The 14,568-nt window shown below is 41.1% G+C and overlaps 2 protein-coding genes and 1 long non-coding RNA gene across 10 annotated transcripts; 1 reads left to right on the top strand and 2 right to left on the bottom strand.

Annotated features, from left to right (window-relative positions):
* Positions 1-212: 212 nt before the first annotated feature.
* Positions 213-4,271, bottom strand: bloc1s6 (biogenesis of lysosomal organelles complex-1, subunit 6, pallidin). The gene is made up of 6 exons (XM_076078864.1): positions 4,114-4,271; positions 3,837-3,938; positions 2,224-2,383; positions 1,750-1,837; positions 1,567-1,653; positions 213-1,442 (listed from the first exon to the last, which is right to left on the bottom strand). The coding sequence occupies exons 2-6, from the start codon at positions 3,898-3,900 to the stop codon at positions 1,323-1,325; spliced, it is 519 nt and encodes a 172-aa protein (XP_075934979.1). The 5' UTR covers positions 3,901-3,938; positions 4,114-4,271; the 3' UTR covers positions 213-1,322.
* Positions 3,117-13,525, top strand: slc30a4 (solute carrier family 30 member 4). 8 transcript variants are annotated; one of them, XM_076078844.1, is made up of 9 exons: positions 3,117-4,237; positions 4,708-5,209; positions 6,502-6,648; positions 8,184-8,337; positions 8,643-8,871; positions 9,150-9,255; positions 9,336-9,470; positions 11,175-11,255; positions 12,336-13,525. In XM_076078844.1, the coding sequence occupies exons 2-9, from the start codon at positions 4,813-4,815 to the stop codon at positions 12,488-12,490; spliced, it is 1,404 nt and encodes a 467-aa protein (XP_075934959.1). In that variant the 5' UTR covers positions 3,117-4,237; positions 4,708-4,812; the 3' UTR covers positions 12,491-13,525. The 8 variants fall into 8 exon arrangements, with proteins under 8 accessions (XP_075934959.1, XP_075934958.1, XP_075934963.1 ...); XM_076078843.1 differs by lacking the exon at positions 3,117-4,237 and adding an exon at positions 4,244-4,399; XM_076078848.1 differs by lacking the exon at positions 3,117-4,237 and adding an exon at positions 4,244-4,399 and having other exon boundaries at positions 11,175-11,337; positions 12,336-12,474.
* On the bottom strand, positions 13,433-14,420 carry LOC142934314 (uncharacterized). The gene is made up of 2 exons (XR_012947710.1): positions 14,084-14,420; positions 13,433-13,820 (listed from the first exon to the last, which is right to left on the bottom strand). It is a non-coding gene; the product is annotated as an uncharacterized LOC142934314 (long non-coding RNA).
* Between the last annotated feature and the right edge of the window lie 148 nt (positions 14,421-14,568).

Consider the following 14,568-nt stretch of genomic DNA (forward strand, 5'->3'; position numbering starts at 1 on the left):
GGGCTTCCATACCTTTGACATACTATGTACTGGTAAATACTTAATCTTTTTCTGGAATACTAAATAGTATGGTAGTATGAGTATTGGAACGCACAGCATAGACATGACGACGTGACTCTCCTACACGCGCACACACACACTTCAGAACCCATTTTACATTACAAATGTGTGCAACAGCCCTACAGCAGGTACTCATCCTCACACATACTAAAACCAGTTTGTGTTGCCTTTATTATTAATCGTACAAACAAACAAAGTTCCAGGCAGAAGTAGTGCATAGAAGCCTCTCGAAAAGATCTGCTAAACAGATTTACAGATGCTGTGTATGACGAGGGGCAAAGTTTGGTGCACATTGTCATCCACTCTCATATCACCTGGACCCCAGAAACACATTCAGTTGAATTTAGTGCAGACCAATTTAAATAACATATCTGTTATATAACATTCAACACTAACAGGAATCACATATATTAACACTACATCTAACAGCAAACCCATTGATTCTCCTCCTTGTCATTGTCCGACGGCTGCAAAAGTGTCTTTGAGTAATTTGTTCCACTCTCAGGGAAGATCTGGAGTCTGTGTCTCATCAGAGGTTGATCGTGGGAAGTACCAGCATTTGATGATTTAGTCCATGTCTTTGGTTTTTTTGGCCAATGTCCAACATAAAGGATCACACCAGAATATTTGCACGTTTTGGCCCATTTACTAAAAATCACATATACTGTCGATTAAGTGGACCATTTCCAAAAGCACATTACTCTACTCTTATTAGTCTTAAAGATTCTGGACTGGAATTATTTGCAATCCATTTCTTTCAGCAAAGACAGTTCCACACTTTCAATTATAAATAATCTTGTTACCTCTATGTATAAAGACGTATTTTTATTTTTTTAAGTATTTCAGTCGGTGGCAAATAGATGGAGCCAAGTTGATTCCTAACAATTCCAAGAAAAATGGAAGAAAAATAAAACCTGCTTGAGATAATATGCAATAAAGCATTGTAAAAATCATGTCTACTTCGTAATATTCAGCGTGATGGATTAAGTGCATCAATCCAGTTTCAAGTAGATTTTAATACGATCCCAAAATGAGTTGAAACTAAAGCTGCCTGGAAATCGTATCTGTATCTCATCTCCTCCTCTCTCTGCGTCTGATTCTCTTGCCCCAAAAATGAGCAAAAGAAAACCCCAAATCTAAAATACTTTTGCTTTGGAAAACAGTCGGCAGTAATGTGACGTACAGTTGATATGTAATAAATAGGCTGAGGCGTGCAAAAGCACCTGTATGATCCATTTACACAGCAGACGTACTTAAGGATTCTAAGTTCTTTTTGCAGGTTTGGCAATAAGCTGCCTTTCTCTCTCGAGCTCCTTCTCGCGCTGCTGCTCCTTCTCCAGCGCCTCCTTCTGCTTCTGTTGCTGAAGCTTCAACGCTCTTTTCTGAGAGGAAACAAAAGTAAACATTTGAATCGGTGTATTAATGGTTCAGTTTGCATCTCACCCGCCAAACGTTGCTCCTTTGCCTGAACTTATGCCGGCAAAACACTTCTTAAATCCGAGGTACCTTTAGTTTAGTAGTTTTTTCGTGGAGCATAATCATCTCTTTCCTTATGTTCACCAGTTTATTGTGATAAACCTTCGCCTCTGTGAACTAAAGACGACACACTGGGTTAGAAACCGTTGCTGTTGGCTGGTGTAGAGAGAGCAAAATGAGCACAAATGAGATTAGAATTCAGTCCAAACGTACCAGAGAATTGAGGTCCAGTAAGGTGTTACAGTCTCTGAACTTGGTGACCTCTTGGTCCAGTGTGTCTAACAATATCAGCTGATTTTGTCTGGTTGACACAAAAATAAAGGAGAAGACATGAGACATGAGACAATGAGAGAATATTTATTATTGTAACTTAATTAACATGTTTTCTCGCCTACTAATATACAATTTCCTTGAGTGAAATATGTTTACTGAGAGGAAGCTGCACAGTCCCCTCGCTCATCTGATCAACATCTATATGAGCCAACACTTGATTAATATCTTTCATCAAAGTACAATTCAAGCATGGCTCATATTTACTTGTTCCTGATGTGGCCCAATCAACCTGACCCTTTTAAAGTTCTCCCCCACAAGTAGACAGCATGGGACAGCGGTTATTTGACATCTGTGGTGACATAATAGTGATGCAAAGAGTATTTAAGAAGTTGTTGAGTGTCATGAAACACTCACGTGAGCTCTTGGAGGGTTCCTTTAGAGTTCTGTAGATCCGGTAGGTAGTGAGAGAGTAATCCCTCTGTGAGTTTGTCCACCGCTTTCTTATCCACGAACACGCTCTCTACGGGCGCTGGGCTCTCCAGACGCAATGAGTGATGAAGTTCCAGCTGGAGATCTGTCAAATGTTTAAGAGAATACGTACAAAGTATTTAGTATCCTCGACCAAAGAGATTCTAAGACGACTAATAGATTAGTTGACTTAATCAACAGAGAGTTTCTCCACAAAGAATCACACATTCTAATATTGTGTAAACCAGAGATAAAATCATTAAAAACAGCTAATCGACTTAAGAAATCTTAGTCGACTAAGAACAAAACATCAGATTACTAGGAGGAGCAAGCCCTGATTGTGTCACACAAGTATGGTTTTCTGATGAACTCTGACCTTTCACCTTTTTGTATTCTGACTGCCGACACTTGAGATGTAAGATTACATTGTTTAAAGTGATCTGGTGTCGGTCACTGTACTGAAGACATTGTGCAGTCCATCCCCTATTTCATTTATCTTTTACCAAATACAATGCTTGTATAATAATTGTATTATTGGATTGTGTGCAACAGTGACCTGGAGTATTATTACCATCTTATATCTCATCTGTATCTCACTGTTGCTGCTTTGAAACTCTAAACTAACCCACTGCTTCAGGAATCCCGTCACAGAAATGAAAAGTCTAAATGAGTATTCCTCTTTCTAATTTCACAGTTCTTCACAAGAACCATCCTCTACCTCTGTGACTGCGCCTGTAACGTTTTTATTGTCTGTTAGTCTATATTTTTTTAATGACTCCATGAAGCCATGAAGGTGAGTTTACTCACAGTTTACTGTACTACTCAGCTCGTGCAAACAGTTTGATGATATTCTATGTGGCTCTGGAGGAGCTTTCTAAAGTCTGTGAAAACAACCCTGAGGAAATCCTCAAGGGTCTCTTGACTCGGGCTTGGATAATTCATTAACTAAAAGCTTGCGTTACAAACTCGGGGTGTGAAGTGGAAACACGTGGGCATTTATAAATTAAAATGACCTTAAAAAACATACTTTGGTTAATGTGAGGAATCCATGTTTGTTTGGTTTTCAGGTATGCTGCATTTGATGTATTACTGAGTGCAAAGTCAAACATATCAGAGCTTTCAGGATAAAGTCCTAAATTCCTAGTCATAATCACGACTTGAATGTTGGCATGAACGCTTTTTACAATTCAAGAACTGGAAATTGAAATGACTAATTAAAATATGACATGAACACGGCATAAACACAAAGATGTTTTTGACTTGCATTGTGGGAAGTGAAGTGATTTTGAAGCTTGGCTTGCAGAAGGTACTGAATGCTGACATATCTCAACCTCTGCCACTCAGATTTGAATGCCCAGCCAACCTACTTTATACTAAAAGTGAAATAGATACATAAAACAAACTGCATGACGAAGCTTTGACTCTAAACATTGTCTTGATGCTCAAGGCTAATGCTGGATCATTCAGCTAATCTACACTGAAGTTCATGCAGCCTGTTCACCACATATGTTCAGATGTAGACAGCAGAGAGCAGGTTAAGCGCACACACACACACACACCTTCACAGTGTGGAGGATCACTCTGGAGCGAAGGTCCTTCATCTTCCATCTCCTCTACCTCCATATGCAACGACTCTTGTTCAACCAGACTGCCTTTATGACCTGAAAGAGAGGCGCCAAGAAACTAAACAGATCGGATGGAAATTATCAGTTATAGCTTATCACAACATCGAGCAACTAACCGTTGAGGAAGTATTTTCGCTAGCTCGTTGAGCTGCGCCATAACGTGTAACTGACATCGTAAACCATAAACACAGTAAACATGTCACCTTCTTACCTGTTTGACTGTCTGTTTATAACTGTAGGTGTGCAGAGTTTAGGTACTTCTAACCAGAACCAGGAGAGAACAACGGAAAAGATGTTTTGGATGAGTTACTGCTGCCGCAAAGAAAAAACGTCATGTGAGTGCCGCGTCATCACGTGACTGCGAGCGCAACCGAACTTGTTAGTGTTGTTGCTTCCGAGAGCGGAGGCACAACTGTGATGTTTACACCAGTATTACCATGGCAGTTTGTAACCTAAAGACATCTTAAGGGAGTACGACCGTAAAGTACATCTATTAGGTAAGTCCCGGTTCATATTTCTTAACAAGCTACCACGTTACAAGGGTTGTCTGTGTGTCGCGAGCTCACATTATGACAGATTTAAATGTAGCTAACCTGGACCAGCTAGCTTGTTACTGTTTAGCCGAGGCAGTTTTGTAGGACTTTATCAGCGCATGTGAGGAATGTGAGTGACTCGAGGACGTGACGCTGGTTATCTTGAACATATCAAGTCATCAACTTGACATAAAAAAGGTCTGTTGGGCTCTTGAGTTGTTTAGCTATCTCTTGTGTTCTGGTATCACTTTAATTTCTTTTTGTATCCTCAGGGTGCTAAGATGGAGTTAAAATGCAGTATTTCATCCTATGATTACCTCGAAGGGCAGTAATCTACAGACAAGAGAGACCACCTTGATATACCAAGTTTATTAAAGATGTCAGGTGGGAACCTCTTCAGCAAGGTGCGGTCCGCCTTCAGGAGAGAGCGGACCGACTGGGACCTGAGCGACACGGCGCCCTTTGACTTCACCGACGAGCTGGTGGACGATGAGACGCCCAAATTCAACAAGCTGAAGGTGGTGGTCTCCGGGGAGATGTCGGACTACTCTGCCGGAGGAGCTCCGTCCAACGGGGTGCTGGCGGTGAGCACGCTGGCGGTGGCGGACGACGATGACTGCCTGCTGGACTCCTCTTCTTCCAGCCCGGGGTTAAACATGGACCCCTGTGACAGCTGCAGCAGGAAGAGGGAGAGGATCAAACACAAGCGGGTGATGAAGAGGCTCGTCTTTGCAGCTTTGCTCTATTTCCTTTTCATGACAGCGGAAATTGTTGGTAAGCATGTTCAGAGAGAAACCATACATATTTTATTAGTCAGGGAGTTATAGGGAAGTTTATGAGCTACCTGACACAGAGAGGTGGACATGTTTGTCTGTTTAGATAAACACAACTGAGTAAAGCCAAATCTATCATCAAACTGGGTGAGACATTGATTGTTCCTGTCACTCATTAACAGTCAATTAAGTTAAAGAAATGAACTCTAGTGCTCCCTGTTGAGTGTCCAGCAGTGTTTTATAGCTGAAGTAGGCTTGTTTGCCTGAAACAAAGTGCCTCCACTAACATCATAAAACATTAACCTCAAGAGAAATGGAGCAGAGTTTGCAATTTCACACAGGCTGCATTTTTCTTGAGTGTCTATTGTTTTGAGTGTACTTTTTCAGTACGTTGAGCAACACAAATCACATTCTATTCACCTCTATTGTATTGTGTTAGAAGTCTAAAGAGACAGGTATCTCTAAACCTGCGTGTACGATCACAAAGTGTCTGCATGCCTGGATATCTAAATACAATCCCTCAGAGATTATTATATTGAATCATCCCCTTTCTACAGAGGCCCCTAAAGTCTCTAAAAGGTGATATTTTTCTGTCTTGTGCGCTCAAGATAAAAAGCTTTGTAGTATTTGTTTCAGGACTGTTGTATAAGATTGAATCAGGGACCGTACCGGTACCGATACTTCCTGTATCTCCCAGCTCAAGATCAAGATCACAGTGTCTGCATTTCCTGTGTGTAAAGCAGCCAGAGGCTCCTATCATCGATTTTATGTCCAACAGTCATTTCAAGCTCTGCTGTAGGAACTCTAAAAGCATGTCCTGCTGACTGGCTTGTGCTGAATAATCGCCTATATTATTGATTGATCTTTATAAAATACTTAAGGGTTGTTGAAGGGTTGAACACAAGGTTAACATGTGCTCGATGTTTCCTGTTTTGCAACCCAATGCACTAGATAGAGGGCTTTTGTTTTCTCAATGAGTCACTGTTTTCTAATAAGAAAAAGTGATGACTGTAACATAGCTCGTTTCTTATGTTTTTGCTGATACTGGTTCAATCATTATCTACCAAGTGATTCATCCCAAAATAGATGAAATGTACCTGTGGCTCCAAAGAGTACCTGTCGGTTCACAGCAAAGCTAGAAATCTAACCATGAACTTTTCTGACGATGTGTATCTGCATGGAGCTAACACGCATCCAAACTTGTGTTTTCAATATCTCAAAATCTCTTCCTGCACGAATCGCCCGGATGGATCTCGTTAGATGTAATCTCGATTGTCTCTGTCGTACTTTCAGGTGGTTACATGTCAAACAGCTTAGCCATCATGACGGACGCTGTGCACATGCTGACAGACGTGGTGGGAATCTTGTTTTCTCTGCTGGCCCTCTGGCTCTCCACCAAGCCCCCCACAAGCCGATTCACCTTCGGCCTGCATCGCCTCGGTAAATCTCACAAGCCTTTCCACTTCCTTTTCCCACTTATCGTTTCTCTCCACTCCCTCTCTGTGAGACAGCGTGATGCTGGCGGATTTGATGCAGATTAATTATGTTCAACAAAGAAACTGAGTGTTCAGCAGTGTTCAAGCCGGATCAGGTTCCTGATTGGATACTTTAGATTACATTTTAAATAGAGATGTAGAACTCCTGGAGATAAACACCAATGACATCAACTCAAATGTAGAAAAAAAAGTAACATTTATTAATGTATTTAATTTAGCATATAAGATTGTCAAACTTGTTTGTTCAGCACTTTTCTATAGCAGTTCGATCCTTTTGAAGCCGACTGTCACACAACGGCCTGAAGCAAAATTAAAGAAGTTAATTAATCCTTATTTAAATAGAACAGGTTAGTCAACGGCTATAATGAGACAAAAAAAACTGGAACAGAGACAGAATAATGAATAAAACAGAATAATAGACAATAAACCAGCTACAGGCTCAATTAAACACTTCATATCCAGGTGCTGCAGCGGACAGTTTATTCAGTGGTCTTGAAGTTACAGAGAGGTGCATCGGTTTTCAATTTTAGATGACATGGCAGATCATTTCATGAGGCCGCTTCACTAACAGTAAAAGCAGTCTTTGCTCGATCCCGCTGTTCCTGAAGTATTGACCAGTTAAGAATGTGCTAGAGTAGCAAATATGAGTTATATAATGGAAACTGTCCAACAAGGGCTTTGTAAATAAATAAATAAATAGCTGCAACCAAATGTGTCGTATAAACTTCACCTGTCAGGGATCTAGAGGCCTCAGACTGGAGGCAGCCTCTCTATAACAGGAAGTGAGACGGAAGCTGCTTCTGTCGCTGCATGAAAAGCACAGCTTCTATTGTACTTTACCACCAGGGTTTGAATTCTATTCTGTGATCCTCTCACGATTAAACGCAGTCAGAGTGAAAGTGTTCTCTGTCAGTTATAGTGATTTATATCTCTGGATCCAGAGAAAAGCATTTGTTTTATTATTATTATCAAGGACTAAATTGAGATAAATAAAGGCGTCGTTCAGGGTTTTTAAAGTGGAATCATTTCTCGGTGGATTATAAAACAGTGTTGTCCACTTAAGTTGAATTCGACAGTCACACAACAAAGTGAATATATCATTTATATAAATTGAGAACAGGACAGCGTACGCACTGGATCCCTGCAGGAGCCATTAATACCAAATATCATTGATTAGAAACAGCATGTAGCATAGAGACTGAGAGGCATCTCCATACTGCTTGAGGCTAAACAAGTGATTGTACGATTCTAGTTCATATCCATATAAAGGGAGAAACGTGAATACCTTAAAGCATGGAGAGTAATTGTTACATTTGAACAGATTTGGATACATTTCCAGGTTCCCACGCGATCTGGTAAACCTGGAACACAGTTGACCAATTTTCCATTCATGGAAAACACATAGAAAATCTAATTATTTCAACATTATTCTATTGAATATGCTTTGTACCCTCAACTGATTGTGATTTCCTGACCTAGAGGTGGTATCGGCGGTCCTCAGTGTGGTGCTCATCTACATTCTGACGGCCGTGCTGCTCTATGAGGCGGTTCAGAGGACGGTGCACCAGGAGTTCGACATCGATGGAGATGTCATGCTCATCACTGCAGCTGTGGGGGTGGCTGTGAACCTCGTGTGAGTAAACGCGTATGTAAATCACATGTAAATGTGTCCTTACAGAAAACTGTGAAGCTTTTACTAAATACCTGGAGTGCAGCTACGTGACACTGCTGAACGCGTCGCTGTGAGTGTCAGCGGGAATGTAACAGTTCAGTCCAAAGTACCGTCTGAAATGCACTTAATAACGTTAAGTTGATGATTCTCAGTGTGTAATGTTTGAACCACTGACTGCAGTCAGTTAATCCATGATTGGATCAAATATGTAACGTCAGTGCATTAAACAAAAACAACCTCTGTCTTTGTTTTCTCGTGTCTTACAGAATGGGTTTCTTGTTAAACCAGAATGGTCACCTCCACTCTCACGGCCACGGTCACTCTTCTCACGGCCACGGCCACTCTCACGGCTCTGCGGCCGCCTCCGATTCACAGTCGGCTGGGTCGGGTCAGCAGCACGGCAGCCTGGCTGTGAGAGCCGCCTTCATCCACGCTTTGGGAGACCTCGTCCAGAGTGTCGGGGTGCTCATAGCTGCCTACATCGTCCGCTTCAAGGTACACACGACCATTAACAATTAATACAGTTTTCTTTTAGGTACCAGCAATATTGGTTAGGAAATTAAATCTCTTTCATTTGATATTATTTAACTTTTTTTCCCCGTAAACTAGCTAGATTTTCTTTGTATGGATATAGAGAGGATTATTTGCAGCTGCATTGTGCATTAAAGAGTCATTTGTACCTTCAAAGTAATATTACTTATTGGAAGTGTAACTGGTAATTTAGATATTGGTTGATGTTTTAGTTGATCTGATGTAACTCTGTGACTTCACAGCCGGAGTTTAAGTTGGCGGACCCCATCTGTACCTACATCTTCTCCATTCTGGTTCTCTTCACCACATTCCGCATCATACGAGACACAAGCGTCATCGTGCTGGAGGGTAAGTCTTTGCTCCCAGAGTCCTGTCAGGTTGTGTTGTTGAGTATTTAGAGTGGTGATGTGTTTATCCCGCTGTGTCAGGTGTTCCCAGACATCTGGACACTCTGAGAATTAGAGAGGACCTCCTGAAGCTGGAGGACGTCCAGTCAGTCGATGAGCTGAATGTCTGGGCGCTGACAGCGGACAAGACTGCAGCAATTGTGCATCTGCAGCTCGGTGAGTAGCTACATCACATAATATGTCAACAGGACTGTTCTATTCAGTACTATAGTCAAATGTAGACTTTATTATTTAGACACAATAGCAATAAATGCATTTTAATTACACACGAATTCACACGAAAAACAGATGATTCAATTATTATGACTTGTTATTCTACATGACTAATTTCTTGTAGGTTTTGCAATAACATTAAGGTTTAGGTAGATTCTTTTTTCCAGACTTTTCTAGTCTTTCAGCCCAAATTCTAAAATGATAAAATCATTGAAGAATAGTGAAAAATGTGCATTACAAGTCACTGAAGCCCAAAATAACATCATCAAGTTGCTTGTTTTGTCTGAACAACAGTCCAAAACACAAAGATATTCAGTTTGTTATCATATAAAACAAGAAAAGCTGTGAATCCTCAACATGTCAAAGTTGAAAGTCGGGAACATTTGGCTTTTACACAGAAACGACAGAAAACAACTCATCAGATTTCAAAAACACTTGTAGATCATAGTTACTGAAAATTGCATGCAGAACTATAATTTGAATAAAAATGGAAACAGCCAAGTCAACACTTGTTTGAAATAGAGTTGGCGGTGATAACAGCTTGAAGTGTGTCTGATTCTGTCATTTGTTTACGAGTTTTCTCCAACTCGGTCACGATAGATTACGAGTCTCGTCCAGGAGCATCTACCTTCAAGTCCTTCCACAGATTCTCAGAGGAATCCATGTCGGCACACGTCAGTGTTCTGGCTCAACCACTTCTGGCTTGACCACTTTGATTTAAACAGTTTCCAGTGTTTATTTTGGCAGCGTGTTAAATGTCAGCGACTTGTCAGAGCGGCAATGTTTGTCTTCATCCCTCTGCAGCAAGGTCTGCTCTGGAATTTGCTTGTGTTTGGCTTCAGTGTGTGTTTGGGTGATGCTGCCTCCATCAGGCGTCACGGTGGAGTCGATGTTCGATGGATGACGTGCTGAGACTTGTTTCTGCCAAATGTAGCATGTTGCAGTAAAGCTCGAGACTTCAGCTTCTATTTCATCAGAGCACAGTTTCTGCTTTTTATTTCTCAAAAAAACGTGAGTGCCGGTTCTTCCCTCAACTCTCAGAGTTATCAAACTGGTGTTCATGGGCCACACAGCCCAATTTGATCTCAAGCGAGCTGTAAACCAGTAAAAACATTGCACAATAATCCATAAACAACACCTTCAAATGTTTCCCTTTCTTTTAGTGTGAACAGGTGCAACTGCATTCTAAAAACATCCACAATTTATGAACAATCCATTTGCAAAACCGATGATGAACATGAGATGTCTCGCTGATCTCCCGGCTACGACTTCCTCAAACTTGCCAACAATTGTATCTTTCGACATGAGTCTGATAGTGAGGCTGGATATTATCTTCCTCGAGCACTGAAAGGTTTTGTGAACACTCAAACAAACATTCAGTCCACATTTATCAACAACGCGACCCCCAGTGGACAAATAGGAATATCAATGTATTTCTATTAAAATATATATATATATATATATATATATATATATATATATATATATATATATATATAAAACGGAATTAATGACTTCTCTGTAATTGTCACACTTAGAAAAGGAGTCCACAGTCGAACTCTTTGGTGGGCTGGTTCTGGCCCTCGGGCCATACGTTTGACTCCCCTGGTTTACAGTTTACTTAAATCCATGTTTGGCGGGCTCCAGATTCCTCACAAGGCGGAGCTGTCTGTTCAGCGTTCAAAGCGGTTCTACACATGAAACTTGCGTCACCTGCAGGAAACCGAAGTAAGAGGAGCAGCAGCAGTGAAGACAAGTCAACCTAACCTGCTGCTGAAAGTACAGATCTAATTGTGACGTCACGTGTGAGGTTAGAGATGTGAAACTAAATGCTTTAAGACCTAAGAGTCCTAATCCCACACTACACACTAAAATATAAGACTTGTTGAAAGGTGTCAACAAAACTAAACATACAAAAACTAAACATATTTGTGTGTTGATGGTGATGAAGTCATGCTGAGTGTTGTGATAACATATAATTAAATTTATTACCTTCTTTCAACTGCAATTTATGCAGTTGGTGAACATCTGTTTAATCTAAGAAGATAAAGTCAGTCAAGCAGACAGACTGTAACACTTCCTGTGTTATGAGTAATCCTGCTGTCTTTACCGATGAAGCCAACAAAAGAAACTCGGCACCATCTAGGGGACTGAAAAAGCAATTGTTACCAATAAGTTTAAATTGTATTTGCAATATCAATAGTTTGTATAATAGATCGACACTTGGCGTCCGCGTATCGATACAATATTGGCAAATTAATCTTAATACTATGCTGTATCGATCCCCCCACACCCACACACCCACTATTCTCCACACTGTCATGCACAAGGGAAGATGGAGGAGCTGTTCACAGCTGCAAAATATTTAAACAACTTAAAACAACACACGGTTTTGTGAACAACCCAGAAAACAAAAATAAAACACATTTAAATGTCTCTAGTTTAAATGTCAATGGCATGTATCTGCACCTGTATCGTGAACTTTCCTGTTAGCATGAAGTGGTTGAATAAGTTGATTTATGTGTGTATAAAAACAACAATATACTAAGACGATTAGTATGTAGAAGAAGTCGCCTGTTTTCCCAGCAGACATTTTGATAGCAGGTGTGACTAATGACACACCTGCATTCCAGAGATCCAGCACCAGTGCTCTTAAACTAGCTCACCTAACTGGTATGCATCATCATTAATTTGATGAATTCCACCTGTGTTTGTCCTGCTATTACAAGTCAAAATGTCTGCTGTGGAAAAGACCTACATGCTGTAACTTGTTAGATTTATTTTTAAAATGCATCTTTGTGTCCACAGCTCCCTCTAGCGCCAGCAACTGGGAGGACGTCCAGGCGAAGGCCCGCCACCTGATGCTGCACACCTACGGTCTCACCAGGTGCACGGTGCAGGTGCAGACGCACCGGCTGAGGCTGGTACACAGCTGCACACACTGCCAGCAGTCCAGCGCCTGAAGAGACAGAGACTCATGCTGGCGTTCCAGCGGGCAGAGAGTAGAGTACACAGAGGGCCTGGAGGACGCACCGCTGTCAGTGCCATAACAGGAGAAACAGTATGCGGTGTGTAAATGCAAAAAAAAAAAGACTGGTGCCAAAGGACAGTCAGTGGAACAACAGGAGATGCACATTTCTAATTAAAGGATCACTACAGCCTCCAGGGACCTGATGCCCTTACGCTCGCAAAAGTCACGGTGGAGATAAAATGTTTGAAGTCTCAGCCGAGAAGAATGAAAAAGAAACTTGCTCTTAATTCACCATCAACGCCTATTCCAACAGTTAACTTTTGTTTTTGTCTTTTTACCGTTTGATTTATCACAACTGATGTTTTGTCATCAGGTGTAAGTTTTACTTTTTGTTGCAAGGACTGCCTGCTATGATTTTATTATTGTACTGAGGACATCAGCAGATGGAAAGGTACCTCATTGTCATTTGATAATAACTGTGGTCACAATGCACATAGTCTGTCCTCACCACCGGCATAAATGAGGAAAAAGAAAACCTCATTGTGTCCCTTTAGTCAACATTACATCTCATCAAATGCACTTACTCATTAATGTTCTTCAGTCAAACTGACTTTGGCTGAAGGACAACAACCGTAGGTATTCTTACATCAGTTTAAATACACTTTTAACATTTTACTCTAGCATGTCTCGTTAACTGACAATCGAAGTGTGACTGACTTTGAAGAAGGGTAGAAATGCTCCAGTGGACCGGCGTCAGTATGGTTTATACTCGGCTTCTTTTCATATCTTTAACTGACAGTATACTAATGACAAGTTTGGGAAATCTTCAGTATTTCAGATTCACTGTGTTTTCAGGGAGGGAGGTGTGAGTTGAGATTTGCCAATAATAATGGTGTTAATAGTGTTTTCTCTATCAAGTGGCTGTGGGGGGGGGGTTATGGTAGACCCGTCCATGTCAGATATTAATCATCGAGGGAAATCAGGAACTGGATCACTGTCTTTGTTTGTAATAAAGTGTTTAATCTTTTGTTTGTCTCTTAGTATCTTGTATCATGAACAGCATCATGTTTGGAAATTGAGACACAATTTAATCCACTTATGTTCCCACGAGTGAAATCTTCCGCTCACTCATACGGAAGGTTTATTATTGCCGCTGACAGCACGAGTTAACTGGGAGTGTGTCAGTATCCAGGAAACCAACGGCAGGCAACTCCTCTGTTTGTTCTGCAGCCGAGCTAATAGTTAACAGCATCCACCTGACTGCCCCGCCTTACCTCAGCGCACCATGAACTGCTGTAATGAGCCCTCTGCACTCATTGTGTCTGAATCAGGAAAAGAAACATGTCGGTCAATAGAGTTCACTTGTCTGTGTTTCAGAAAGCAGGTTAATTGAAAACTCATCAGTGATCTAACAATCTTATGTCTTTGATCTTTATTATTTTTTAATAATTTTTTTCCCACTCAATATGTCTTGTCAGGTCAAGAGAGTTCACTTATTCAAAGTGTTTAGTGCATCAAAGTGCACCACTATATTTCACATGGGGAACTCCCATCTCTTACTTTACGTGCACTGTGTGGGTGATACCTGCTTTACTTGCTGGTCACATGGTGTGTGGTGTCACGATGTCTGGGACCGAGTCACGTACACCAACTCCATAACTGCAACCTACATCCTTCCTCCTCTGTCATTGTTTCCCTAATCTTTCAATAGCACTAATCTTGATAGGCAAGTTCTCTCTCTCTCTCTGACGACATGATCACTGAAGATGCCATCTAGACAAGACAGACTTGTCCACTACTGTTTACATTCGCTCAAGGTAATAAATGTGACTGGAAAACATCCTTAAAATCAGAATAAACAACATATTGGATGGAACAGTAACAGTAAGGAGGAAGGAAGTGTCTGACAATGAAACACCCTCGCTGACCTGGTCATGTGTAGCCGAACGTGCATGTAAGTGAAACCAAACCCCCCGTTTGGTTTCACTTACATGCACGTTGGGCTACACATGACCAGGTCAGCGAGGGTGTTTCATTGTCAGACACTTCCTTCCTCCTTACTGTTACTGT

This window comes from Anarhichas minor, unplaced genomic scaffold, assembly GCF_050575085.1.
Source record: "Anarhichas minor isolate MPS153535 unplaced genomic scaffold, ASM5057508v1 ptg000067l, whole genome shotgun sequence".
Taxonomy (NCBI): Eukaryota; Metazoa; Chordata; class Actinopteri; order Perciformes; family Anarhichadidae; genus Anarhichas; species Anarhichas minor.

Excerpts from the sequence above, each read along its gene's own strand:
- bloc1s6 (XM_076078864.1), bottom strand. The coding sequence starts at position 3,900 with ATGGAGGTAGAGGAGATGGAAGATGAAGGACCTTCGCTCCAGAGTGAT. Across the intron at positions 2,384-3,836 it reads TGATCCTCCACACTGTGAAG|ATCTCCAGCTGGAACTTCAT; the intron begins GTGTGTGTGTGT and ends AACATTTGACAG. Across the intron at positions 1,654-1,749 it reads TACTGGACCTCAATTCTCTG|TTCACAGAGGCGAAGGTTTA; the intron begins GTACGTTTGGAC and ends TGTCGTCTTTAG.
- slc30a4 (XM_076078844.1), top strand. The coding sequence starts at position 4,813 with ATGTCAGGTGGGAACCTCTTCAGCAAGGTGCGGTCCGCCTTCAGGAGA. Across the intron at positions 9,256-9,335 it reads AAGCGTCATCGTGCTGGAGG|GTGTTCCCAGACATCTGGAC; the intron begins GTAAGTCTTTGC and ends CCGCTGTGTCAG. Across the intron at positions 9,471-11,174 it reads AATTGTGCATCTGCAGCTCG|ATTCCTCACAAGGCGGAGCT; the intron begins GTGAGTAGCTAC and ends GGCGGGCTCCAG.